The 25,874-nt window shown below is 56.1% G+C and overlaps 1 protein-coding gene across 1 annotated transcript in view; it reads right to left on the bottom strand.

Annotated features, from left to right (window-relative positions):
• The window catches only part of LOC102964436 (c-Maf inducing protein), a 230,100-nt gene that overhangs the window by 63,806 nt on the left and 140,420 nt on the right, over positions 1–25,874 (bottom strand). Inside the window, exons 2-3 of the mRNA XM_042970514.1 lie at positions 25,144–25,269; positions 13,211–13,261 (exon numbers count right to left, since the gene is read on the bottom strand). Of these exons, the coding sequence (XP_042826448.1) occupies positions 13,211–13,261; positions 25,144–25,269 (177 nt within the window). The remainder of the gene's footprint in view (positions 1–13,210; positions 13,262–25,143; positions 25,270–25,874) is intronic.

Below are 25,874 nucleotides of genomic sequence, written 5' to 3'. Positions count from 1 at the left end.
TAGTGAGGTTTGCTCCCTGATATGCAGGGACAGCACGGGGCCCTGTTTCCTCAGGGCCTGATAAAGGGAAGTCTCTATCCCAAATAAGGACTTCCCTTGCTCGGCCTCAAGCTGGTAGCATCTCAACCTGGGGTGGGGGAGAGGGCTCCGGTGTTTGTCTTAGAACTTTATCTAGTGCTCGCATTACTTCAAAGGGAATCGGATCTGTTCATCCCTTTGTTTGGGAACCCCTCCATTCTTAGTGGGCCTCCTCCTCTGGGCTGGAGCCACGGCTCCTTCTACCAAGGGCTCTAGTTTACAGGCTGGAAAAGAGTTCCCTAACTCACTGCTGCTCTCCAGTGTGCATGTGCAGACAGGTAGCGATGGTGAGAGGTCTACCCCGCCTTCCTGAGTAGGGGTCTTCTGGAGGGGCGGCACTTACGTGGGGGCTGTCCTTGCCTTGAAGAGGAGGGCCCTGCAGACAGGCACACGGAGAGCTCTCCCTGCCTGGGGGAAACTCAAGATGGAGGCAGGAGAGGGGCTTGGGGGGTTGGGCGGGAGTTCATCATGGTGACTCTCAGTTATCTGCACACGCGGAGGAGATGCTGGGAGAGTGATCCAAAAGTTACAGATACGTTCAGCTGTCTACGCTTGATTTTGGGCCAAGAGGAACCCAGCAACAGGGTGCAGAGGTCACAGAAGGAGGCTCAGACCTGGGTCTGAATTCTGGCTTGGACACACAGGGAAGTTATTTCAACTGATGGTCAGCTTTCTTGTCTGTGAAAGGGGGATATAATCCCCACCCCTCTGTGACACTGTATGGCCTCAACAGGACAACACAGGTGAAGCAGAGGGAAAACAGTAGGCACTCAAGAGATGTCTGTTGCTCTTCCCCCTTTCTTTAAGCTACTGTAGCAGGTCTTGAGCCTCGGTGGGCATCAGTCACCTGGAGGACATTCAGGGTTATGGGACAGGTCTGCACGTCTCCTAAATTTCCAGGAGAAGCTGATGCTGCTGGTCTGGGAACCCCACTTTGAGAACCACCGGTTCAGAACCCCTCTGTCCGTGGCTGGGAGAAGATAAAGAGCATTCTAGTTCCGAGCGGATGGTGACAAAGGCTTCAGAGCCAACGGACGCGGATGGGCCGCTTGGTCAATGCTGACTTGGCCCCCGACTTCCTGGGTGTGCTTTTCAGGGTCCATGCGTTCCTGAACATCTGCTCCAACCGGAAATCAGATTCCATTCACGCTGCCAACGGGTCTTATCCAAACATCTGCCTGGCGCCCCGTGTTTCTCTGATGCCCCCCCCCCCGCCCGGCCCCACCAGACAACAAACCACCTTGGCCTTCTGCCAACTGTCAGGGTGGCTTCCGCTGCCCCCCAAGGGGGTTTCCGTCCACTTCAGCGTCTTCTGTGAAACCGTCTCTGGCTCTGAGAAGGCACCAGGATTCTCGAGGGAGGGGGGCAGGGGTGATGGCCACCAAGGCTGCGGGGGGGGGGGGGTGAGGGGGCTCTGTCCTTGTCTCCTGGTCAGTTAGCCACTCTCCACAACACCGTTCCATCCAGAGAATTGAGCTGGCTGTCCCGCTGGGTATTTTATGATCATCAGGTGAGGCGAGGCCCTAATTCCTCTGCGGGGACAGGTGCTGCTCTTTTTGGAGTCTGTTTGGCCTGGTCTCCGAGCCAACAGAGCTAACAGTCGGGTAGGAGCCTTGGAGGCAAACAGAACAGAAGGCCACCTTCCCCTTGAGGCCAGACCACCCGCCGCGGCCCCAGCGGAGAGCGAATCGGCGTCCGCCTCTCTGGGGCTCCCTGCCCACCAACCCTACCACGAAAGGGTGCAGACTCCCGCGGAACACAAGGTCTTGCTAGCCAACATACTGCCTCCCGTTTGTTTTAAAGGCTCTTCTTTAAAGAGACAGAAAGAGAAAAAAAAACCCAAAAACTCTGCCTTAAAGGGCAGAAAACAAGTTCACCCGCAAACCATTTACGTGAAAAAACTTCCTTGTATGGTGACTCATCAGCCCCCATCAAAGCGAGCGTGGGATGGCACACCAAGGCTCTGGCCCCCCCTTCCTTGTCTCGGGGGGGGGGGAAACAAACCCAAAAACAAAGAAAAAAAACCAACAGCCCACAAATGCACTTCTTTCTTGGCCATGTGGAGAGCCGGCTGTCATGTGCCATTCCCGAGGCCCAGGAAGACCTTCACACACAAGGAGGTGGGGGTGTCTTGGATGGCCAAAGCCCAAGGCCGGCCCTCTGGAAGGGGCTGGGAAAGCCCTGGCTGGGGCAGGAGGGTGCAGGGAAAGGCCTGCTGCCCAGGAGATGCCGGTTTCCTGCTCTGTGGCCCGGGGCAGGTCATTCCACCCGGGGGGTGGGGGGCCCCCAACTCTAGGTTCTTGACCTATCAACCGGGGATGGCTGAGGGGGGCAGGGGGGGCATCTGAAGGGGTGGGGATTACACAGCAGGCTGCTCTCACCGCCTCTGGCCTGTAGATGGCAGGTGCCCAACAACTGTTATCCTACTGCCATCCTTTCTCTTAGGAACTCGGTTTCCCCGCGTACACAACAGTGTTTTACCTTTTACCGGAAGATACAAAGTCCCACCCAGTTTGACCCTTGTCTGAACGGAGTACTACAAAACCATAAAAAGGAGTGAAGTAGATCCGTGTGGGCTGACACACAGATCGCCGTGATACGTAATTCAGGGTAAAGGAGAGAGGAATCAAACAGTGTGGGTGAAACGACGTGCGTGGCGCCTGAAGAGGGACATTCAGAGAAACTTCTGGAAGGCCCCGGGAGACTGCTCACAGGCCTGCCTTCGGGAAATGGGGCGTGGGGAAGAGACCCCCGCCGTGTGCCATTCAGAATTGCCACACACTCCCACGGCCCCCATTTTCCTCGAGTGTCCACGGAGGGTGCCTGGGGGAGTGGGGGGCTGACTGGAAATGGGCATGAGGGAAACTTCTGGGGTGACAGGAATTCCGGTGGTGGTTATTCAGGTGAATACAATAGTAAAAACGCACCACACCCAGCAGTCGAAATGCAAGCATTTTGTTAACGTGTAAATAAATTATTGTTTTTTTTTTAACTTAAGATGTGTTAACAGATTTATGGGCAGTGGGAAATTTTTTAGTTCTTTTCATCCTTTTTAGTATCAAAAAAGCCTTCATAAATAGGATTTTTTTAAAAAAATTAACATTTATTTATTTTTGAGAGACAGACAGTGCAAGCAGGGGAGGGGCAGAGAGAGAGGGAGACACAGAATCCGAAACAGGCTCCAGGCTCCGAGCTGTCAGCACAGAGCCAGACGCAGAACTTGAACCCGTGAACTGTGAGATCACAACCTGAGCCGAAGTCAGACGCTTAACCAACTGAGCCACCCAGGCACCCCCATAAATAGGATTTTTAAATGTCCTCTGCCGGCGGGTGTATAACTTGGTAAGACCACTTTGGAAACCTCTGGGCAGTGTCCACAAAAGGGGACCCTAGGCCTGCCCTATGGCCTATGCTCAACAGGACGTGCACGTATGTTCACCAAAAGACACGTCTGTAAGGGTCCTATTTGCAGTAGCCCCAAACTAGAAATACCTTTGCACAACGGGACAAATTAACAGAGCCCCTTCATTCAACAAGAATGCCACCCAGCAGAGCAAATGGACACATTAACAGTGCCCACAACAGCAGAGAGAAATCTTCTAATTTTGAGTCAAAGGAACCGGTCACAAAAGAGTTCAACACATGTGATTCCATTTATGCCAAGTTCAGATACATGCAACACGAATCTGTCCTAATAAAAGGTAGGACAGGGGTCTTCTGAAGGGGGAGGTGGGGGGCGGGGAGCCGAGGAGACACCTGGGAGGCAGTCGCTCTGTTTTTCAATCTGGGTGATGGTTCATCGGGTCAATTCTGTGAGAATTTGGGAGAAATTCATCCAGCAGTAACTCTTTCGCTGCGTGCACTTTTCTGAATGCAATGCCTTAGTGAAAAGTTTACTTAACAAACACACTAACACGCCCCATGTCTGTGCCTGAGAGAGCTCTGGTCAGGGAACGTGGGCCCTCCTCTGCCTAGCTGGGCTCAGAGACCGAGCACTCCGGCTCAGATCCCAGCTCTGCCTGGTTCTAGCTGTGCAACCGTGGACAAGCCCTGCACCCTTCCAGCAACTCCTTCTCGAAGGGCCTGATCAGACTCGGGGAAGATTTCAAGAGAGCACACACAGGAAAGCCCTCAGCACAGCTCCTGACATTAGTAGGTACCTAACCATCGTTCTCTCTACCGTAAAGAAAGCCCACGAGGGCATGTGATCTCCTCCCTGGGGTCACCCAGCCCTCTGCCACTTGTTAGCCTCAATCCCTGATGCTGCCCTCACTATTAGTTACAGGGCCCCGATGGCCCACTGAGGGCCCCAGCGGCCTCCCCTCAGTTCCACTGCACACAAGTGCCGGAGAAGCGGCCTGGAAGGACCTGTGCCCCGCCACGCTGTCCTGTCTGGGACAGCCCCGCCTCCTGGGAAAGGTGCCCTTTTCACCAGTCTCCCCGAGTCCCTGTGACCCCTCTTAGGAAGGCACAGAGCCCTCTCTGACCAATTGCCACAAATTAATCTGGATGGAATTCTGGCCTTCCCACCTGAATGAAGCCAACCTGTGGCCAGGCCCATAAAAGGTCCGAGGCTGACTTCTGCCCATCCTTCTCCGGCTGCCCTGTTTTACCTCCCTTCGCAGAGGCAGACAGGTGACAACCCGTGACTTTCTCAGGCAGGGGAGAACCAGACCCAGCGTCTGTCTGGAAGCTTGACAACTTCTCCCACAAACAAGCCCCAAGAAGCAGAGGCCAGAGCCACCAGGCTAGATGTGGGTCGCAGCCACGCTCCACACACCATGCTCTAGGGGGTCATGAAGCAGGGTGGACGGACGCTTTCACTCCCTCCTTCAACTCAAGTCTGGCAGCAGGGGCTCTGTTGGCAAGAGTTCCGCCTCAAGGGAAAAGAGCAGAGTGATTGATTAGTGATGCCTGTCATGGGCTCCCTGGGGGCTGGTGGTGTGAGTGGCTTGCATGGGCCTTCCTTCTTCTGGAACTGTCTGCTAGGACCCTTCTACGCAGAGGGAAACAGGGTCTTTGGTCATTAAAGCAGAGTAAGAATAATCAACATCGATCTAACACTTTGTCACACGGCAGATGCCCTTCTTTCACGTTAAAATTTTTTTTAATGTTTATTTATTTTTGAGAGAGAGAAAGAGAGTGAGACAGAGCGCAAGCAGGGGAGAGGCAGAGAGAGAGAGGGAGACACAGAATCGGAAGCAGGCTCCAGGCTCCAAGCCGTGGGCGCAGAGCCTGACGCGGGGCTTGAACTCACAAACCGTGAGATCATGACCTGAGCTGAAGTCGGACGCTCAACCGACTGAGCCACCCGGGCGCCCCTGGCAAGTGCCCTTCTAAGTTCTCTATTGCTATGGACGCATTTAATCCTACAAGAACCTAGTGAGCTTGGTCTTACTGTGAGCCCCACCTCGTTTAGGAAGAAAAGGAGGCCGAGAGAGGAAAGGAACTAGTCCAGGGCCACATCACCAGTGAGTGAGAGAGCTGGGATTTGAACCCACGCAGCTTGGCTGCGAGCTCTCACCTTTGGGCACGGCAGAAATTATTCTTTTGGGAGCAAACTGGCAAATGTGGTAAAAGCCACAAAATATACCCCTACTCTTCCCAGGAACCACTGTTCTGGAAATGTGCCTTAGAAAAGTGTTCCAGGGGTGGTTTAGTTGGCTGGGCATCCGACTCTTGATCTCGGCTCAGGTCATGATCTCATGGTTTTGTGGGTTTGAGCCCCACATCGGGCTTTGTGCTGACAGCATGGAGCCTGCCTGGGATTCTCTCCGCCCACCCCCCACCCCACCCCCCCGCCGCCTCTCCCTCACCCATGCTGTCTCTTTTTCAAATAAACAAACTTAAAAAAAAAAAAAAAAGTTCCAAGGAAGTAGGAGCTTAGATTCGGGAGAAACGCATGGCTGCATTATCCATAATTGAGGAAATGGGGAATGGCCTGAAAGCCCGACCACAGTGAGTCGTTTGGTAAATCAGGCCAAAGTCTCTTCACAGATGTTATGCAGCCATTGGATGCACGTGGGCCTGGACGCAACGAAACGCTTCAGCTGCAACGCTGTGCCGAAGCTGGTCGGACGCTCGGTGCTGCGCACCTGGCCACAGCCGCCAGAGCATCCGCGCAGAGGCAGATGAGGCCTGGAAGGGTATTTGCAAGAGTGACATCAGTCACTGGGTGGGGCCGGCAGCAGCAGAGTGCTCTGCCCTCGGTGTGGCCGTAAAGGCGTGTTCAAGGTGGCTATACAAAGGATGGGGAAAGCAAGAGGAAGCAAGACAGGGAGGAGGGCGATGGGGCCGAGGGGTGAGCGGGGGTCACCGTCTTCCCTCCGGGCCAAGGGGCGTCCTGGCTGGAGCAGGCCAGCCCACCAGGAGCCACACGGGAGGGCGGGGTGGCCCAGGGCAAAGGGGAGTCAGGAGCAAGGCTGGGTCTGGACACGTGGAGCCAGGATGCTGGCATCTGGGGACACTGGGGACACAGTGTGTCTGGGACAGGTGTGGAGGCGGGGTGGTCCTGAGCTTGACCTTCCGGGCCCGGCACAGGTGGCCTGACAGTGTATCCTGGGGCACGCGGGACAGAGTGGGGCCATTAGCCCTGACCTGTGAGAAGCGGGACTGCCAGGCCAGAGGTTAATTCATAGAATCCTTGTGGTGACGTCTGGGAGACTGAGAGAAAAATGAAAAGCTCTCATGACATGGTGTGTCAGACTGAAAACTGAGACCCTACGTGTGTGACACAGCAGAAGAGAAAGGAGGCAAGTCAGGCAGCGCCAGCTCACAGGTGTGAGGAACTGTCCAGCGTGTGTGTGTGTGTGTGTGTGTGTGTGTGTGTGTGTGTGTACAGGCACGCAGACAGGTGTGCAGCTGGGAGCCGCATTCTCAGGGGTTAAGTTCCCAGGTTCTGGACGCAGAGTTGTGTCTCAGCCCCAGCTCCGCGATTTAATAGTTTTTTGCCCCCAAGCAAGTGGTTTAACCCCTCAGCCTCAGTCTCCACATCGGGGAACTAGGGAAATTCGAGGCCCAGGCTCCTCTGCAGATTTGTGAGGGTTCAATGGGGTGACAATGGCCACCTGCTGCTTTGGCTGAGGGGGGAGCTGGATGAAGACTCGGGACACACGTGCTGGGGGACGCCAGCTCGGGGAGGTTTGCGGTCGCGAACAGAGGCGCCAAGGGGCCACAGACGCAGGACTAGAAGTGGCTCTTCCCCTGGAGGAAAGGCCCACGAGGGAAGAGGGAGGGAGGTCTGGAAGGAAGGTCATAGTTGGGGGCGATGGCACCCGCTGTGGGGTCCACCCTCCCCCCGGGGGGCTTCCCTCTAGGGGAGGGGCATCAGCTCTAGGGCCCTCTGTCCCTCTGACCTGGTTGCCCGGGAATCTTGGCACCAGCTGGGGCTCCCCACCCCATGTGGAAATGGGGTGATGGGTCCAGCCTGCCCAAGTGGGGCGGCCGGAAGGGAGAGGGGACCTAGGCTCCCGGCTGCAGTTTTCACCTCTGTGCACCAGGGACCCGGATGGTGGCTGTGCCTTGGCGGGGGCTCCAAGCACAGGACCGGCTCACCTCCACGTCAGGCTCAGGGGCGGCCTGATGTGGACGCTGACTGGCTGTCCTTGGCAACGTCCTTGGCCCGCTCACCCATGAGACGGGGTGGTAAAGACCTGGAGGGCCGCGAGAAGATTCAGGAAGCGAATGTGCGTGAAGTGGCGGGCACGGCGTGAAGGGCTCAGAAACCCTCAGGAACGGCCAGCCACCCCCTACAGGTAGGGCCCTCCTGAGGACACTTCCCACCCCGCCCCAATTCTAAAACACGCCTCACGGGGGGCAGTGCCACGGCTGGGGGGCGCTAAGCCGCACTGATGGGGCGCCTGCGATGCTGTCACAGCGGCCACGCCTGCCGGCCCCCTTCCAACTGCTTCACGCACAGCAGAGCGTCCTGCCTACGATGACCCAGTGAGCAAGGTGCTGGATTACCCCCATTTGACAGAGGAGAAGACTGAGGCCCAAATGAACACACTCCATACCCGACGCACTCCTAACGTGGTCACCCCCTCACGTGCAATGGTCTCTCTCTGACTGACATACCTGCCCCCTCACACATTCACTCACTCACACACTCGTACATTCTCTCACACACATTCACTCCCACACACTCACTCCCACACTCACTCCCACGTTCACTCTCACACACTCACATGCACGGGCATGTGCACTCCACATTCCTTCCCACCCTCCTGCTCTGTACAGAAGAGGGACAGAGCCCAGGACGGGGTGCCCACGAGGCCGTGGCCGCCCCGGGCGTTCAGGGGAACCTGCCTGGGGAGAGGAGGCAGCGTGGTCAGGGCGGACGCCAGAGAGGACACAAACTGGGCCGGGACCTCCCCAGAGCCCGGTGCTTTCCTCTGCCCTGTAGCTTCGGGACGGGAAGATAGGCCAGCTTCTTGCCTCCCCCAGAGTCCGCTCCTCCGCCCCTGGCACTTGGGATAGGCCTCGGGGGCTGTTCTTGGGACCCCGGCTTCCCCAGGGGATAAAATCATCTTGGTTTTCAAGGCTTGTGCACAACAGCCTATGCGAGAACCCCTCTCGGGAAGTGCAAAGGCCGTTTTCCCGCGCTGGAGGGACCAGAAGTGTCAGCCATGCCAAGTGGGTGTATCTGACTTCTTGGGGCTCCTTTATGGGCCTGGTGCGTGTCTCGGCCTGGCCAGGTGCTTACCCACCCCAACAAGCTGTGTACACCCAGGCCTCTTGCCTCGAAACCCGGACGCAGAAACAGGCCAGTCTTTTCACAGCCTGTAAACACATAGCGTGCCCTCACGCGCCTGGCACACAGGGACAGGGCTGTCCCCTCATGGCCTTGCACACATAGGCAGGCCTGTCCCCTCACGGCCTTGCACACACAGACAGGCCTGTCTCCACAGGACCTGGCCTCCAAGGTGCATCTGTGAGTCAGAGATGAGGCCTCATTAACTCAGTACAACTGTTTATGCTTCCACACCCCCAGGAATTGGCCTCACGGGCCAAACCACCCAAACCAAACAGGGCTGGCCTCTCCAGGGAGCCCTCAGGACAGTTGCTCTGCCGCAGAGGATCCTGGGAGATCCCATTGCCCAGAGTAAGCCCAACCCACCCTCCTTCCTGGGCCTGGAGATGCTGGTTGTCCTCCTGTGGGAAGAGTCTCCCTGAACAGTGCCGGTCAAAGGGAGGAGGCCGGAGAGGAACAGCAGAGCTGCTGGGGGGCAGGGGGGGCAGGGAAGGGGATTCTGGGAGTTGGGACGCTATGGGTCAAACCTCACTCCCATTCTGGGTTGCCTTGGGAACTTGGGCCAGTGACTCGAGATTTCAACACATGCATGACAGCAACAAGCGACTATTCAGCGAGGTAAGATGATGCTTCAAACATGGGGCCCGGGCTGAGGAAATTCCCCAAGTGGACAGTGACTGCACGAGAACAAAGTCTGACACTGAGGCCACGGAACCACGGGATTCCCAGGACGGAGCAGAGGCTGGCAAGAACATCACACAGGTATTGTATTTACACTGCCTTGTCCCACAGCGCGACTTGAGGTACATTCCACGGGAGCATTTCTCAATCTTTTCCTAATTATTCTTCCCCCAGGAGCCTTTAAACATTTCTCCCCCATTTCCCTTCTTCTCTTTGAAATTAAATGCTAAAAAATAAGATTTTAGGGGCACCTGGGTGGCTCAGTCAGTTGAGCGTTCGACTTGGGCTCAGGTCATGATCTCATGGTTCGTGGGTTCAAGCCCTGCGTCTGGCTCCGTGCTGACAGCTCAGAGCTCGGAGACTGCTTCAGATTCGGTGTCTCCCTCTCTCTCTGCCCCTCCCCTGTTCACTCTCTCTCTCTCAAAAATGAGTAAACATTAAAAAAATAAAATAAAATAAAAGACTTTGTTGAATGGGGCTGAACTTTGGAGGGCCACATACTATTGTAATAACTTAAGGTTTTTTTAAGCCCCAGAGAACCAATTGTGGCCCCTCTGGGAACAATTCCCTGTTGAGAATGCCCTAGAGATACCAGAACAACTCCATAAAAACTAAACCAATGGGAATGTAGTATTTAATAGGCAACATTCTTCACAAGTAAAAGAATGGGTTTTCTATGTGCCCTGTGGCTACAATATGCATATACGTGTTAGTATAGGTGAAAAGGAACAAAAACAATACTTAGAAAATTAAAAAAAACAAAAAAAATCAAGCCGAGGCTGCAGGATTTCTCAAGTTCTTAGTTTTGACTTGTTAAAAAGATATTGAAAAGAAAATAAAAGGAAAAACCCAAGAAGGTCAGTTGTAAGCGCAGGGAAAAGAGAGGCTGTCACAGGAGAGGCAGAAGGTCACATCCTTCTTTGGACCCTTTAGTCCAAAGCTTCAGAATCAGGCAGAGCTGGATCAAGCAGCCCTACAAATGTGTACTAAAATCCTTTGTGTGGCTATGGATAAGTCACTACACCTCTCTGGGCCTTGGTTCCCCCATGTCCTGAATGACAATGAGCAGAAAAGTGCACAGCCCTGCCTGGCACATCGTAACTGCATCTGAATTCGTGAACGCTTGCTAGAATCAATGCATACCACAAAACGAGTAAGCTATAGAACCAGAATTCGAATCCAAGTCTCTCGGCTCAATTTTGCTAGCCCAGAGTGCCTCCAAACACCTTAAATTTCTTCGCCACTTTGAAAAGGAAGGGGAACATGCCTCCCTCCTCCAGTCTCCTCAAAACTGAAACCAAGTTCCTCACACTAAGATACCACTGCCACCTGGTGGCAGCATACCTAAATTATTGGAGTGGGGGCAACTGTCAAAGGAGGAAAACTGCCAGGGTCTTATACACACCTAAGTCACGAGCGAATGCTTATACAGGGAGAACAAACGTCCCCATCAACCACTTCACGAACGGGCCGCACACTGCCCGGCATTTACCAGTTCCTTGAAACTCTGACTTGGGTTTCCTGGACGCTTTTGGGGTTTGTTTTTGTTTTTGTTTTTAATTTAACAACCACAAAGAAACCAAACACCACTAACAGTGAGTGCAGGCATCCAGGTTTTCCTGGAAACTGCTAGAAGCTCAGGGGTCCCCACTTTTGTACTTGTTCAATCAATCGCCTAAATCCCACACGGAACCCTTCATGTTTAAATTTCACGTTTCAAGATTGTCACTTTCCGATCATCTTTCTAAGCCAGTCGGTGTCCCGAAATTCAGCTTTCTGTGCCCACCTTCTTCGTTAGCCCTCGGAGCTGCACACTACTCATGAATTCCCCGAGCGCTGCCTCTCAGGTGTTCCCATAGGCCGCAGACGACAGTTAAAGAAAACGCAGACTGGGACAAGGCAGGAAGCAGAGCTCTGTGGACTACCACTAAAAACAGCCAGCCGCTCCCTTGACATTGATCTTGGCCACCTTTGCAATGAGGCATTTTCCCAACCTGTCCAGGGGGCGGTTTGTCTCTAAGTGCTTCCTGCCCCTTCCTGAGCTAGGACAAAACAAGGCAATCACCTACTGAGTTTTCCGCTCACGTGGAAAACACATACAGAGAACAGAATGGGGCAGAGGCCAGGCAGCCGTTGTGTGTGGCAGTGAAATGGCCTCTTCCTTCAGGTAGGCCCCCTGACCACACTACCCCTGTTACCTTCCCTGCCCCTGGAATGCTCTGGCATTCAACTCCCAGATGGCCCCCTGCAGGTCCTGACGTAAGCCCTGCCTGTCTTGGGACACGCGGGGCCGCAGAGAGCCAGGCCCCAGGGACGCGGGGTAATCTCGCTGGGGAAACGGAGGTCTCAGCAGCACCTGCCGACTCTGTGAGCAGGAATGTGCCACTCTGCCTTCCTAGCTGCAGTCTGCTGCCTTCGGCCTACGTTCGCCAAGCTGTGGGCATGAGAGAGACCTAGGGGAGAACCCCGCCTCTAGCCCTGACCAGCTATGGGAGTGGGGCCAGCCTGGCCTCACCTTCCCCATCCATAAAATGGGAGCAGCGGTGGAAATCAGCCTTATAAGGCTGTGGCAAGGGTGAAATGGTCACGAGGAGCCTAGCACACAGTAGGTGCTCAATAAATTCTCGTCCCTTCCCTCCCTTGGAGACTTGCATTGAGTTTCCAAGACTGTCACACAGCACAAAGCAAGTGGCCCTGCAGCTGTCAGCGGGGAGAGGAGGGGAGTGGCCCTCTTTAGGGCCAGGAATGTAATTCTGCAGGGTGGTATTTCCGTCCTTGGTCCGGCTGTGATGAGCGTCCCTCTAGAGGCACGGGAGGAATTCCGAGTGTCCCCTCGGTCATCCCAACATGGCACGAGGCCTTAAACTCTGCACAGGGCCGGCCACTCATCCTCAGCGGCTCCCCGGCTCCCCGTGAAGACGACAGCTCAGGACGTGCGCCGGTCATCGCGGCCCTACCCTGCTGGCTCTGTGAGGCCACAGGACTGTCACGGCTTGTTCTAAACTAAAATTATCAGAAGGCGCGAGAGCCAGGCAGGCGGGGTGTTAAGTAAGGCGCTGACTGCATGTCCCACACGGGGGAGCACAACGGGGACTCCCCGGGGGGCTGGGAGGACCCTTCTCAGCAGATCTGGCCCCTGGGTCTCGAAAGTGACGAGCAGAGGTCTAATTTCCTTATGTGCTAAAAGGCTCTGGACCATCCTATGCAGAGCTCGAACCGGAAAGCTGGGCCAAAGAACCAGGTAACGGACAGGAAGTGAAGAGCGGGGAGAATGGCTGGGTGGTGGACTCCCTGGAAAACTTATGTTTGGAGCAACCTTCCGAAGTTACTTTCAACCCAGAGCCCTGAGACCCTGAGCCTGCCTCACCCAGCCCCTCAGGCGGGCCCCTGTTCTGAAAGCAAGCCCTTCTATGGTCCTTCTGGAAGCAGGCCCAACGCTCGAAAGCTCCTGAGCAAAGTCAAAGGCCAACGGGGCAGGAACGCCTTTTCGGCACTGCAGGGAGAAAGCCACCGGATGTCAGAGGGAGAAGGGGGAGAGGCTTTCGTGCACTGGAGGGATGCTCCCGGGCTGAGCTGTCTGGAAGGCAGGAGGCGTCTGCCCTCACACCTCCGGGTAACAGACGAGCTTTGATTTGAGCCGGCAGGAGGCTGCCCGAGACGAGGCGGCTGCCCGAAAGCAGCCACCGAGTCAGGACTTACCTTCCACTGCAGAGAATGGAACCACTGGTCTCGCAGGTAGCTGTTGGCAGCCTGCAACGACAAGAACAGGACAGCAAGGTCCGGTCACCGGCTTGCAGCATGTCAGGGCACTACTGCGCGGGCCCCAGGCCGCCCCGTCCAGCAGGGTCTGCCCTGCGGCCCGAGCACAGGGACCCACCCAGCTGAACCTTTCGGGCGCAAAAACCGAAACAGAAGTGGCAACCGGGGGGACTTTTCTGAAATGAGTCATCACTGCCGCTGCGTGCTTATAATTTGCTGGGTATAAGGGACTCCAGACACCGGCTGCTTGAAGAGCTTTCACTGCACACGTATCTTGACTTCATTAGGATCACGGGAGGGGCCGGGGCGAGCGGAGAGAGGCACGGTGGTAGGAGCAGATCGGGTGCCTCCTTTCCACCAGGCACTGCTCCAGGCGCCTGGCGCCTGTTATTCACGTGTTCTGTCATCAGGCCTCACAACAGCCCTGTGAGGTGGCTAACGCTACGCCCATTTCACAGCGGGAGAAACTGAGTCTCTGATGTCTCACAACAACTAAGTACATTCAAACCCAGGCAGGCTGGCTTCAGAGCCTGTGGGTTTATGAACCTCTTGCCAACCGCAGAAAGTCATGGGAGAGAGCGCCCGGCCTTGAACTCAGGGGGACTCGAGTTAAAAATCACTGTGCAGGGAGCAAAATCTTCCCAGACGTGCACCACCCTCGTTCGCAGACCTTGGCAACTGGGCCTGGATTTTCTTCTCCGTAAAACGGGGCCACTAGCCCTATCTTGCAGGAATGCTGTGAGGATTGGGAAGGATTCCTGTAAGGTGCACAGAATCGGGCCTAGCACATAGTACATGCTCACACAGAAACACAGCCTCTGTCGTTACTGTCATCACTGATCCCTCTCAAGTGAATCGTGGCCCGAGGAAGGCCCTGCAGTTGTCACGCTGCTGGGGCTCTCACCCCCGGTTCCAGCACGGCTCTGGGTGATAACAGCAATATTTATGGTTCATTTAATGTGCACCAGACACAGCGCTAAGGTCTATGCGTGGACTGGCTTGTTTGGTCCTGGCCAGTCTACCCTGGGAAGTCGGGACCGTCAGCATCGTCACCCCTACGGTACAAACGAGGAAACTGAGGCTCAGGGAGGTTAAGAACGTTCCCACAGGCTCACAGGGAGTAGGTGTGGGACCAGGACTTGAACCCAGGCAGTCTGACTCATGCTGTAAACCACAGAGTTTCTGGCATTCCAAGTTTTCCAGTCACCATCCCTAAGGGCAGAAATGCAGTGTCTGTTCTCGCCTGACCCCGCAGCCCTCTGTTCTAAGTTGACCCTGACTTTCATGGTCCCGGGACTCTCGCAAAGTCTGGAGCTTCTTTCCAAGTATGAAAGTCCAACTTCTGTTCCCAGCCTGCATGGACACACACACACACACAGACACACACACACACATGCACAAGCGTGTACAACTTCGGGTCACCCTCTGTCAAGGGGATCCAGGTACCCTACCCAGATCCTCAATGGGGCATCAGCCGCTCTCCCAGGGCACAGTTTGGGGAAATCTCTGGGCTTGAATAAACGAACCTGTTCCGTGGCCAGTGCGGGAGGGTAAGGGTACCAGGTCCCCGTGTGCAAACTCAGAGACTGGCAGACTGATACCAGCCTGTGGACACAAGGCAAGTTGGCATCTGTGCCCTGAGTGGGAGTGGGCGGGGGGACACCTTCCGTGTGATTCAGGGACCTCTGCGGTGGCCGAGTCTCCAAGAGACCTGGGTTCAAGTTCCCTGAAGACACAGAGCCTTTGTCACCTGACTGGGGGGGAGGTGGTGGCCGAAGGGGAGTCTCACGGGACCAGCAGCACCCCGGAGGGTCTGTGGCTGACTCACCTCCCATCCGTGCTGACCTAGCTCTGTGGTCTTGTGACACTTCTTGTTCATTAGGATGAAAAAATACACCCCATGCTCAGGGAGAGCGACACAAAGATCCCCAACAATGAGATAATCCACGCAAAACCCTTACTTAGCTCAGCGCCTGGCACGTGTAGACACTTTACAAACAGCACCGATCAGGATCCGTGCAGCCACGGCCTGTGGGATGCTGATAAACGTGGAACAACAGGCTTGCAGAATAGAAAAGCCCTGATCACAGCATGTGCCACCTTCTGTGCTGTAAACGATCCCACTGTGGCTGCTTCCACGCCACAAGGAGGGAAATCCCTGGACCACAGTTGGGAAGAGACGCGTTGGATCCGCTCTCAGGGGCTGGTCCCAGCCGGTGTGAGCCTACCCGGCACACGCCCAGTCCACAACCATCTCTGGGCTTTTTAACACACCCAAGTTGGCCAGAGAGAGGGGCAAGTGCGGGAGGCCAAATACAGGACCCCCAGAGATGGTCCACATGCTTGTCCTTGCGAAGGCCTCACCTTAGGTGGCAAATGGGCTTTGCTAAGATTTGAGGAAGTTAAGGACCTTGAAATGGGGAGGTCATTCTGCGTTCTCTGGCAGAGTCAATATCATCAGAAAGGTCCTTACAAGAGGGAGGCTGGAGGTCAGAGAGAAGAGACAGAAACAGAGGTTGGAGGGATGCGGCCACAAGCTAAGGGACACAGACAGCCCCTGAAGCTGGAAAAGGCACGGAAAGCTATTCTCCCAAGAGCTTCCGCAAGGCTCTAGCCCTGCCGACACCTTGATTTTGGCCCAGTGGGCCCCGTGCTGGACTTCTGGCGTCCAGAACTAGAAACAAACAAGTACTAAATTTGTGTTGTCTGAACCGCTAAAGGTGTGGTAATGCGTGACAGCAGCAGTAGAAAACCGGTGTGGGAGGTATGGCTAGTTAGTGCTCAGAGGGGCTGCTCTGTTGGTCCTGGGGGTGCACAGTGGGACCGGGCAATGCCCATAAGGTGTCACTGGTTGGACTGAATGACCAAGTGAATGAGCTCCTTGAGGGCAGAGTCCTTTTTAAAATTTTTTTTTTTATTTTGAGGGAGAGCGGTGTGTGTGGGGGGTGGAGAGAGAGAGAGAGAGACAGTGAGTCTCTGAGAAGGAGAATCTCAAGCAGACTCCACACTCAGCACAGGGCCCGACTTAGGGCTCCATCCCACGACCCTGGCATCATGACCTGGGCCAAAATCGAGAGCCAGAGGCTCAACCAACTGAGCCACCCAGGTGCCCTGAGGGCAGAGCCTTAGGCCCAAATCCCCCGTGCTGATTAGCAGTACCGGGTACCACTGCAGGCCGGCTGCACAAGAATGAATGAACATGCACACAAAGCAGGAGGTGAGAAAGCACAGCAGTGGTAGGAAGCCCTAGATAGTGACTCCCTTTCTGTGCCTCGGCCGCCGAATCGAATGCAGACCTGGTCTCCCCGTGACCAGGCCCAGCCCTTCCCATTCTGGGAACCACCCCAGCACGCAAGCTCCTGTTGCGGATTTTTAAGGCGGGGGGGGGGGGCGCCCCTCCCTTGGTTGACTGTGAGGAGCAGGTGATCCAGGCCGCGTCAGTCACGTCAGTCAGAAGCCCCTGCCCAGGACTCTGGGTCTTGAGCCATGCAATGTGGGGATGAAGGGGTTAAGAATTCATTATGAGGCAGAGGGGTGTCTTCCGCTAAAGGGAAACCCTAGGCTGGGTGGGGCACGGTACTACCACCTGCCTCAGCCTGTTCTCCAGGCTCCCGTCAATCCTTCCAGTATATTCCTTTTCTGCTGGAGACGGCCTGAGTCCATCTTGCCTGCTTACATCCAAGAGCCCTGAATGACCCACAAGGCACCACTGGACACTTGTTCCTTCTCAAAAACGCATGTTCCAAAGCATTTTCTCTCCAGCTGTTCCTCCAGAAGGCGCTGGCCAGCCCCGGAGCGGCAGCTTCCCCTGCTTCCACCACGAGCCCTCCTCCCACCCCCCAGGTGGTCTGGCTCTGCCCGACCTCGACCTCCACCTCGACGTGCCCGGCCTGCTGCTAAGCAGAGATGGCTGTGCACGTTTCCTCCCCTGCCCTGGTGCCTGGGGCCGCGTCCCCAGGTCTCCGTTGGGTCTGCTGTGTCCTGTTTGACAGCAGCCTTGCGGTCTAGAAGGGGAAGAAGGTTCCTTCAGCGACATAACCCCATCTCACCTGCCCTGCTCACCTCCCCTCTCGGCCTGACCTTTCCGGCAGAACCCCCTGCATGTTCCAAGTCCCTCCTCACGTGGGAGAGCCCCCGCGCCTGCCCACACCCAGCTTCCCAGCTGCCTCCATCATCCCGTGAGCATCTCAACTGGAGAAGGTCAGAGTCACGTTCTGGAAAGAACGCAGGTGTGGGTTCAGGGGAGCAGTTGGTGGATCCCAGCTGAAAACAGCTGTGTGACCCTGGACCACCCCGCCTGTACCGTGGACCCGGGGAGCCTGCCTCCCCAAGGCACGGGGCTGAACTGAGGAACCCCGGCTGATGTCACCTACCAGGCACCGAGCAAACTGCTCTGCACACCTCACTCTGAGGCGAGGCGCGGAGGCTCCGAGCAGGTGGGAGGGCCCTGCCACCCGCCTGGGAGCTGACCCAGCCCGACCCCTGACCACACCATCGCCCTCGCTGCTACAGCTTGTCTGGCACGCGCCCCTTCTCTGTCCTCTGCACCCCTCGCCCCCTCCAGCACTTTGGCTGGGACCACGCTCCCCGCCCTCCTTCCCACCACTCTCAGAGCCCCATCCCGCCCACGGGACTGGGAAAGGAGACAGAGTCCCGTCGGATTAACTGCTACCTCCCCGGTGAAGCCGGGGTCACCAAGTTCGCCAAGTGGACTCATGACACGGGGGCAAATGCTGGAGGTGCCATCCGGTTCCCTGCCTCCACTCCAGGGAGGCAGAGACAGCAGACGTCCCCCACCCCACCCGCTGGGCTCATCATTCCCCAGCGCGACCGGGAGGAGAGGTGGCCACAGCCCTCACTGTGCCCTCTGGGCTGGCTGCACTTTGGAGGAAGACAGAGGCCGTGACTACGTTCGTCCATCGTAACAAATGAGGCTCTTTGAACTGGAGGCTCAAAGGGATTTCAAGGATCACCCATTCAGGAGTTCTTGGTTTTTGGGGGGATTTATGGGAATCTGAATCCCTTTGAGAACCTGAAACAAGCTGCAGAATCACACCCAAGTACAGTGCACATGTGTCCACTGCACACACATGCAGGTGCACGCAAAGACACCCACAGACACACACACAAACACACACAGAGGCAGTTTTGGAAGACACCAGGGGCCGTAGGTTAGGGACCCAATTCTAGCCCAGCCCATCCCTTCCTGCCACGCTTCTGATGAGCAAACTGAGGCCCAGACTTGCTGTGGTCTTATCAGCATCCTCCCGCAAAGTGTCCAGCTCTCCTCCCAGCACGTGGCAGGTACTCGAAGCCACGGGGCTGGCCGTGGCCAACCAAGCGTGAGTGGATGTGACCTGCGTCGCTTCCAGTGGAGCGTCTACGAGCCAGCACGCTACTTAGCAGGGTCCCTTCCCCTTGCCGCGGTAAAACCAGGAACATGCCAGACGGTACCGGCTCCATGAGCAGTATTCCCCGCTGACCCACAACGGACACGTGGCCTGAGTGAGAAAAAACCCTTTGCTGTTTTGAGCCACTGAGAAGCTGGGGCTGCTTTGCCACGGCAGCATGACCGAGCATGAGCCGGCTTGCTTCGCTTTTCATGTAGCTTTCACACCGGACATACATCCTACCGGGAACACTCTGCCTTCCTCCTCCCTCAGGGCCTGCTGCGCTACTCACCCTTCAGTTCTGCCCCGAATTCCTTTCAGCGCTTTCCCTTTCCCTCGCCATCCCGGACCACCTCAGGCGGTGGAAGCTCATCTAACTGCCCTACCCTGCCCTGCAAGTGCTGATCTCATCGTTCTTCTCTCTCGCCAGGCCGTGAGCTCCATGAGGTCAGCAACCATGTCTGATTTAGTCACTACTGCGTCCGCAAAACCCAGAGAAATGTCTGTTAGGTGAAAGATTGGCTGGGATGTTGAATGGATGACTGGATGGACACGTGGATGCATGGATGACGGATGGGTAGACGGGTGGACAGACAGATACATAAATGGACTGGGTGGGTGGAGAGTTAGATGGATGGGTGAAGCATCACCCGTCCTGCTCGTTGGAAGAAAAATCTCATGTGCAGTCACGCTTCTAAAGAACTACTCAGTCTTGATCCCGTCTCTCCCCCAAGGTGTATCTGATCGGGACTAAAAAAGAGTCACGGCGGTCTTTCCCCGAAAACCTCCTATGACCAGGCACAGTGCTAAGTATTTTACGTGTAGTAACGCTGGTCCTCACAACAGCCAAGGAGGCAGGTCCTACGACTCCAGCTCACAGACAAGATCAGTGCCCTGGAGAGGTTACTGCTGCTTGTCCAAGGCCGCACAGGCTGCCCGCCCCCAACAGGAGAGCCATGTGTCTGGGCTCCAGCAGGCTTGCAGGAACTGGGCTGGGGAATCTGAAGGCATTATGCCTGGTGAAAGGGGGGAGGAAGGACTCGGCTCGGGTTCCAATCCCCACGTCGCAAACAAGAGAAGGGGCCAGAACTTTCCTCCCGAAGAGGGGCGGCACATCTCTCACTGATGGAGCCGGAGAGGTTGGGCCACGAACTGCTCCTTCTTCTGGTTTGTCTGGTTTCGAAGAAGGACGGATGCTGCTCGGGGCGCGGGGCGGGGGGATGTCCGGGATCCCGACATATCACCTCTAAGTGCCTCCCAATGGAAAGGAGAGGTCCACTCTGGACTGGGCTGTACGTGGCCCGGAGGAAAGGGTGAGTTTCTGCACAGGGTTTCTATACTGCTGTATGGGCAGCTGAGCCAGGACGACTTGGCGCCGTGGGACGCAGGGTACAGCTCAGAGTCCTGGGGGGGGGGGGGGGGGTCACTGGATTCAAGCATGGGAAAGAGCCCCTGGAGGCAGGCAGGCCTGCTCAGGCCAGCGCTAATTTCTCCTAGCGATAAATCTTTCTAATACTGGAAGGGCCTCGTTCCAGGCAAATTCTGCCTAATTTCCTCTTCGAAAGTTGCCAAGTTCTCTCTCATTGTTGTATTGTCTCGAGAGGTGAGAAAAACAGCCAAGGGTGCACTGTGGGTGACTGTTCCCAAGTTCTCCTTCCTGGCCCAACTTCTTAGGGAAAAAACAGCACGTGCTTTTCAGACCGGAAAGCTCTTTCTCACTGGCTTCCAGTAAGAAGGGAACCCACCCTGTCCCTGCCCCTGACGCCTGGCCTCTGGAGATCCTCTTGGGAGAAGAGCCGGTCTCTGAGACCATCGGGAGACGAGGGTCTCTTTGTTCTGGTTCCGCCTGGACCCTGTTTTAGGAGCAGGGGGCTCCTGTCTACTTCTCACGGATGGGCAGAAACCCAACTGCAAGGCAGAAATCCCCAGATGATGGGCGCCACAGGGCTCTTTAATGCTGGCTACCCCACCCCACAGGCCGGCAAGGAGCCCCCCCGCCCTGGACGCTTTCATTGCACCGTTTATGTTCTTATGTAGTTACTTCCTCACAATGAAACATCAGCACAAAGGGCATTAAGGGGGGAAAGAAGATAAATAGGCCCTTTCTGCACCCGGGGATTCTAATAACATGGCATTAGGGAGCTCATGCTGAAAAACACAAAGCTTCCAGAAAGACACCAACTGGACAAGGCTGGGAGGCTGGTGCCTTTGTCTGGGGATTCGACCTGCTGGCACACCGCTCGGGCTCTCTGCGCTGGGAGAAGGCACGGTTGCCAGAGATCGTCTCTTAACCTTCCCTGAACTCGGATAGGTCAGCTCCCAGAGGTCTGAGTGAGGCAGCGATTCAAATTCTAACAAAGCAGCTTTGTCAGGAGGTCCCTGGGAGAGAGATGGAGGTTGGAGAGGGAGGAACAGAGGGAGGAGGAGACACAGAGGGAGTGAAGTCAAGATGCACGGAGAGAAGGGCCTGGGGTGGAGAGAGGCTTGGGATGGAGAAAGACGTCAGGAAAAACAAAAAACAAAAAAAAAAAAACTATAAGAGAAGCAGAGAGTGAAATATAGCGAGAGAGAGGGAGACACGGGGAGAAGAGAAAGTGTCAGAGAGAGACAGAGGAAAACAGATTCACGTGGGTACGAGAACCCGAAAGGGAGACCGAGAGCGAGAGCCTGGCAGGCGAGGGTGGGGACCCCTGCAACCCCAACATCACCCCGCGGGAGAGAACAGCCGTGCACATGAAGCAGGACGTGACCCTCTTCAGAGCTGCTGGAACAGGCCAGAGCCTCCAGCCTTGTGAGGTTACTTCCTCTGGCGGGGAGGCGGTGCGTGGAACACGGGGCCGCAACGAGAAGTTCCAGGGTCCAGCCCCGTGCAGCACTTCCATCATTCTGCGATGACGGAAACGGTCGCTGTCTGCACCGTCCAAGCAGCAGCCGCTAGGTCCGTGTGCTACCGAGCCCTCGAAATGTGGCCAGTGGACCATGATCTGCATTCTCAACTTGATTCAGTAAATTAAAATGCAGACAACCCAGTGTGGCTAGTGGCTGCCAGCGGGAGGCACCCCTGGGGGGGGGGCATTTCACCCTCTGCCTGCCCTGCGGCCAGGGGCGCCCAGACCCAGACGAAGCTGCTCCAGGCGGCCTTGCCCCCTGAGCACGGCAGGCTGCGTCCTGGTCCTTCCTGCACGCACGGCAGGGAGGACTGCTCAGTCGTGCCACAGCTCCGGGTCCCATCACACAAACCAGGACAAACCCAAAGAAGGGTCCCGCGGACACTGTCGACAGCACGCGAGGAGCGCCGCCCTGGGGCGTCAGGTACCTTCCAGCCCAAAGGCCATCTCCAAGATGACTCGGAACCCACTTATGTAACAAGGCGGCCACACACGACCCATGAATCATGGAGGGGAGGGAGGAGGGCGATGATGAGAAGGAAGCGAGGTGGAAGCTGGTGGAAACGGCGGAGGGAGAGGGTGAGGTGGGGGGGGGGGTTGCACCCACCTGGGCTCCCTGAGTAATGGGGTGGAGGGCCGTGTGTGAGTGCCGCTCTCCTGCTCCAGCCTCTGTCCACCGGAGCTGGGGGGGTGCAGCGAGCAAGGGGGGTGCTGGCGCAGGCCCGCCTGTCGGCTCGGCAGGGGGAGCTCTGACGCGAGGCCACGGCCGGACGCAGCCCCAGCCAGGCGAGTCATAACCGCCGGCCTGCAGCCACGGCCTGGGTTAAAGGGACATTCCACTGCCCAGCAACCCACATCCCTCTAAGCCTCCCTGCCCCTCCACCCCTGGGTGAGCGGCATTCGGGCCTTCCTTGGGGGGACGCCGGCCCCTCCAGCCCCAGGAACAATGCGACCCTCCTGCCGGCCAAGCAGCAGCCACTATACAGCCCAGGAGATTGGGGCTCAGGGCCCTCCCCACTCTAGCTGGACTACTTCAAGGTTTCCCTCCCTCCTGCCTCCCTCTGGTGCTCCCTCTCTGTCCTGCAACTAGACTGATCCCTCTACTGTCCCTTCCAACCCGTAAGAGCTTTCCACGGCTCTCCATTGCCCTCGGAACATAGCCTTGGCTTCTTCACTCGGCTAATAAGACCCATAGAGTCTGGCTGTGACCCAAGAGCTCTGGACATCATCCACAGGGCCCTGAACCTGCCTCCCCCTCTCTTCCAGGGCAGCAAAAGCCCCCTCTCTCACATTCGTGCTTTGCACCCGCATTCCCTCTGCCCCGAGTGTGTGCCCCCCATCCTGGCACACTCCTACTCATCCCTCTATGCCCCACTATAAGGTCGCCACCCCTGGGGAGCCTTCTCTGGCCCCCCCAGGCCGAGTGAGTCAGTCCCTGCCCTCCGGGATGTGCCTCTATTTTAGCTGTTATCTCTGTAGTCACGTGTTTAGAGCTCGGTCTCCCCAGAGAGCCCCACAACTCTTCGAGGATGGGGCCAAGGGGCTCATTTACCTTCCTCCCCCAGCACAGGGAGCAGGCCGGCTCGGTGCTCTGTGAGTCAGTAGGATTTTCTCTGTACCCCTCTTCTCCAGCTTTCCACAGGATGCTATTACTGTCCCCGCCCCCCGAATGTCCCGCCGCTGCTCAGGTCCCAGCCCAAGGGGGCCGGAAGTGGCTGCCCCCACAGACTCCAGATGGCAGCTGTCAGAGGGGCCGGAAGGGCAGACAGGAGAGTTCTGCTGGCTGCGCTGGGGGGTGGGGAGGAGGGAAAAGGTGAGGGCAGGTAGAAGAAAGACAGCCCAGTGCAGAGGCCGCCAGAACTGAGAAGAAAACAGACGGGCGGCCGTGGTGCTGGTGTCCTCCAAGGGGTGACAGGAAAGAAGACGATTTTTCTAAAGAATTAGCTGTTCGAGTCAGCTTGTTGAGCTCAGCATTCCTCAGAGGCCAGACCATGTGCCTCTCGCCTTCCGTGTTGTTACACAATCTAGTGGCCGCTTTGGAAATGCGTTTTAGGGAACATCTCTTCAGGCTCAGGGCAGATCTCCCTGGAGTGACAGAGTTAGAAAGAATATGTTCCTAAAAGGAGGGCCTGTTCTCCCAAAGACAAGAGAATGAATTCTCTCTAGATGAGCACTTTCGGACTCGGGGTCCCTGCCGGAGGCTGGGACGGCTCTGCCCGAAACGACACAGGACACGTCGCATGTATGCACTGCTGCAAATTTTTCAGCCACGATTCCTTGCCTGGTGGACCCACCTCTCCCGGACCACAAGGTCCTGGAAGGGCCATGAGAGTACACAGCCCCCTATGGTCAAGGCTGGGTATGTAACCTAGGGTGGGGCCATTCCTGGGATGTAGGGGACTACAGCAGGGCCAGTCAGAATCTTCTGTGAGATTTTACCGAAGGGTACTGGAAGGAAAATGGGCTCTCACATTTTTAAGGATGGAAGTCCCTCTTTCCCAGGGTGCCTGGGGGGCTCAGTCAGTTAAGCAACCGACTCTCGATTTTGGCTCAGGTCGTGATCTCACGGTTCATGAGTTGCAGCCCTGAGGCGGGCTCTCTGCTGGCAGTGAGGAGCCTGCTTGGGATCCTCTCTCCTTCCCTCTCTGCCCCTCCCCTGCTCACGCATCCACATGTATGCTCTCTCTCAAATAAATAAATAAACTTAAAAAAAAAAAAGTCCATTTTTCTCATGCATGGAGAAACCGTCCCTGACAATGAAGCCAATGCACAGAAAGAGAGCCAGGAAATGGAGACAGAGAGAGTCCCTGAATACTATTAGCACTTGACTCCTGGATCAAGCTATGTCTGAAGGCCTCTCTTAGACTTCCCAGTTACTTGAACACAATTACAGCATCAAATTCTTTTCGCTTCAGAGAGTTTGAATGTTTGTATCATTTCCAAACAACAGCCCTGACCGATACGCACAAAATGCACCCTTTTCCAAGGAGACAGCTCTGGGGGGCTCAGTCGGTTGACCTTTGATTTCGGCTCACGTCATGATCCCAGGGCCGTGGGAGGGAGTCCCGCATCAGGCTCTGGGCTGAGCGGGGAGCCTGATTAAGACTCTCTCCCTCTGCCCCTGTCTACTGCTCGTGGTGTGCACGCTCCCAATCTCTCTCTCTCTCAAAGGGCAAAAAAAAGACTGAGACCGACGAGAAGAACCTCCTCCTCACTCAAAGTAGAGCAAAAGGTGGCATGTGTTGCTTACTATAGCTTTCTAAGTCCTAAAAACATGCCTTTGCGCCTCAGTTACCTCATCTGTAAAATGGAGATCAAAAGACCCATTTCTCAGGTTTGTGGAGAGAAAGAAAAGCATAAGACATAAGGTTCCTGGGCTGCAACAGGCAGGCGGTAGGAGGTCAGTCTGTGCACATTCCCTGCTCCTCTCCCAGAGAGGGCCCCACGGTTTATACCTTTCTTATGCTGGAGAAGAATGTGCCCTAAGCTAAATAACCTTCCCTCCTGGGAGCTGGCCGTCTCCTCTGAGGGAAAGCGGAGTGCGAGGGCGCGGAGGGGGCAGAGGAAACTGCTTGTTCATGTTTGTCTCTCCTACCTGCAGTAAGACTGTTCCCCCAGGGATTGTGAGCTGTAAACAGTACTTCGGGGCATTCTCCCAGGACAGCAGCTGAACGTCTTCAATAGCGCTGTAGGAGACCGAGTTTTCCATGTACCCAGTTGGCTGCAGCAAAAAGAAAAAAAGAAAAAGAAAGAGAGAAGACACACATTGGTTACAAGATCAGGCACAGTATCCATGCCTCAAAGAAGGTTCCAGAAAACATCCTCCCCCCCCCCCATTCTGGCAACAGGCAAACCGAGTTGGTACAGACACGGGGTGACTCTGGAGACCAAAGGAACTCCGTCTTTCCTAGCATCCCAGCTGGCAGGAGGGGGCTGCAGTGGAAACTCGCCCCCGTGTTTGGAGCTGTAGAGTCGGGACCAGACTGGGGGCACCTTAAGGGTGCCCTGTTCCTCTAGGCGTTCGCGGGGCCCAGCACAGGGCAGAGCCTGGATCCCTCCAGCCCTCACCGTGTGCAAGCCACTGCCTTCTCCTGCCCAGAATGCAGTCATAGACCCCCTTCGATTTCCGGGTCTTGTCTCCCCACCCACATATGCACTCCCCACTCGAGACCCAGGGCCACACTCCAAGTCGACGAACTGTATCCCCCTACTCCCTGTTCAGTGTCCTTCCACAGTTCCTGGTCGCCCAAGCACGAATCCCACTTGCCCCTCCACCCCTGCCAGGCTCCTTCCTCCAGCCGCACCCACTTTCTCTTCTCTGTCGGC

The sequence above is a fragment of the Panthera tigris genome, chromosome E2, assembly GCF_018350195.1.
Source record: "Panthera tigris isolate Pti1 chromosome E2, P.tigris_Pti1_mat1.1, whole genome shotgun sequence".
Lineage (NCBI taxonomy): Eukaryota > Metazoa > Chordata > Mammalia > Carnivora > Felidae > Panthera > Panthera tigris.
Note: the sequence above shows the minus strand (reverse complement) of the source record. Positions and strands in the feature narration are given on the sequence as shown.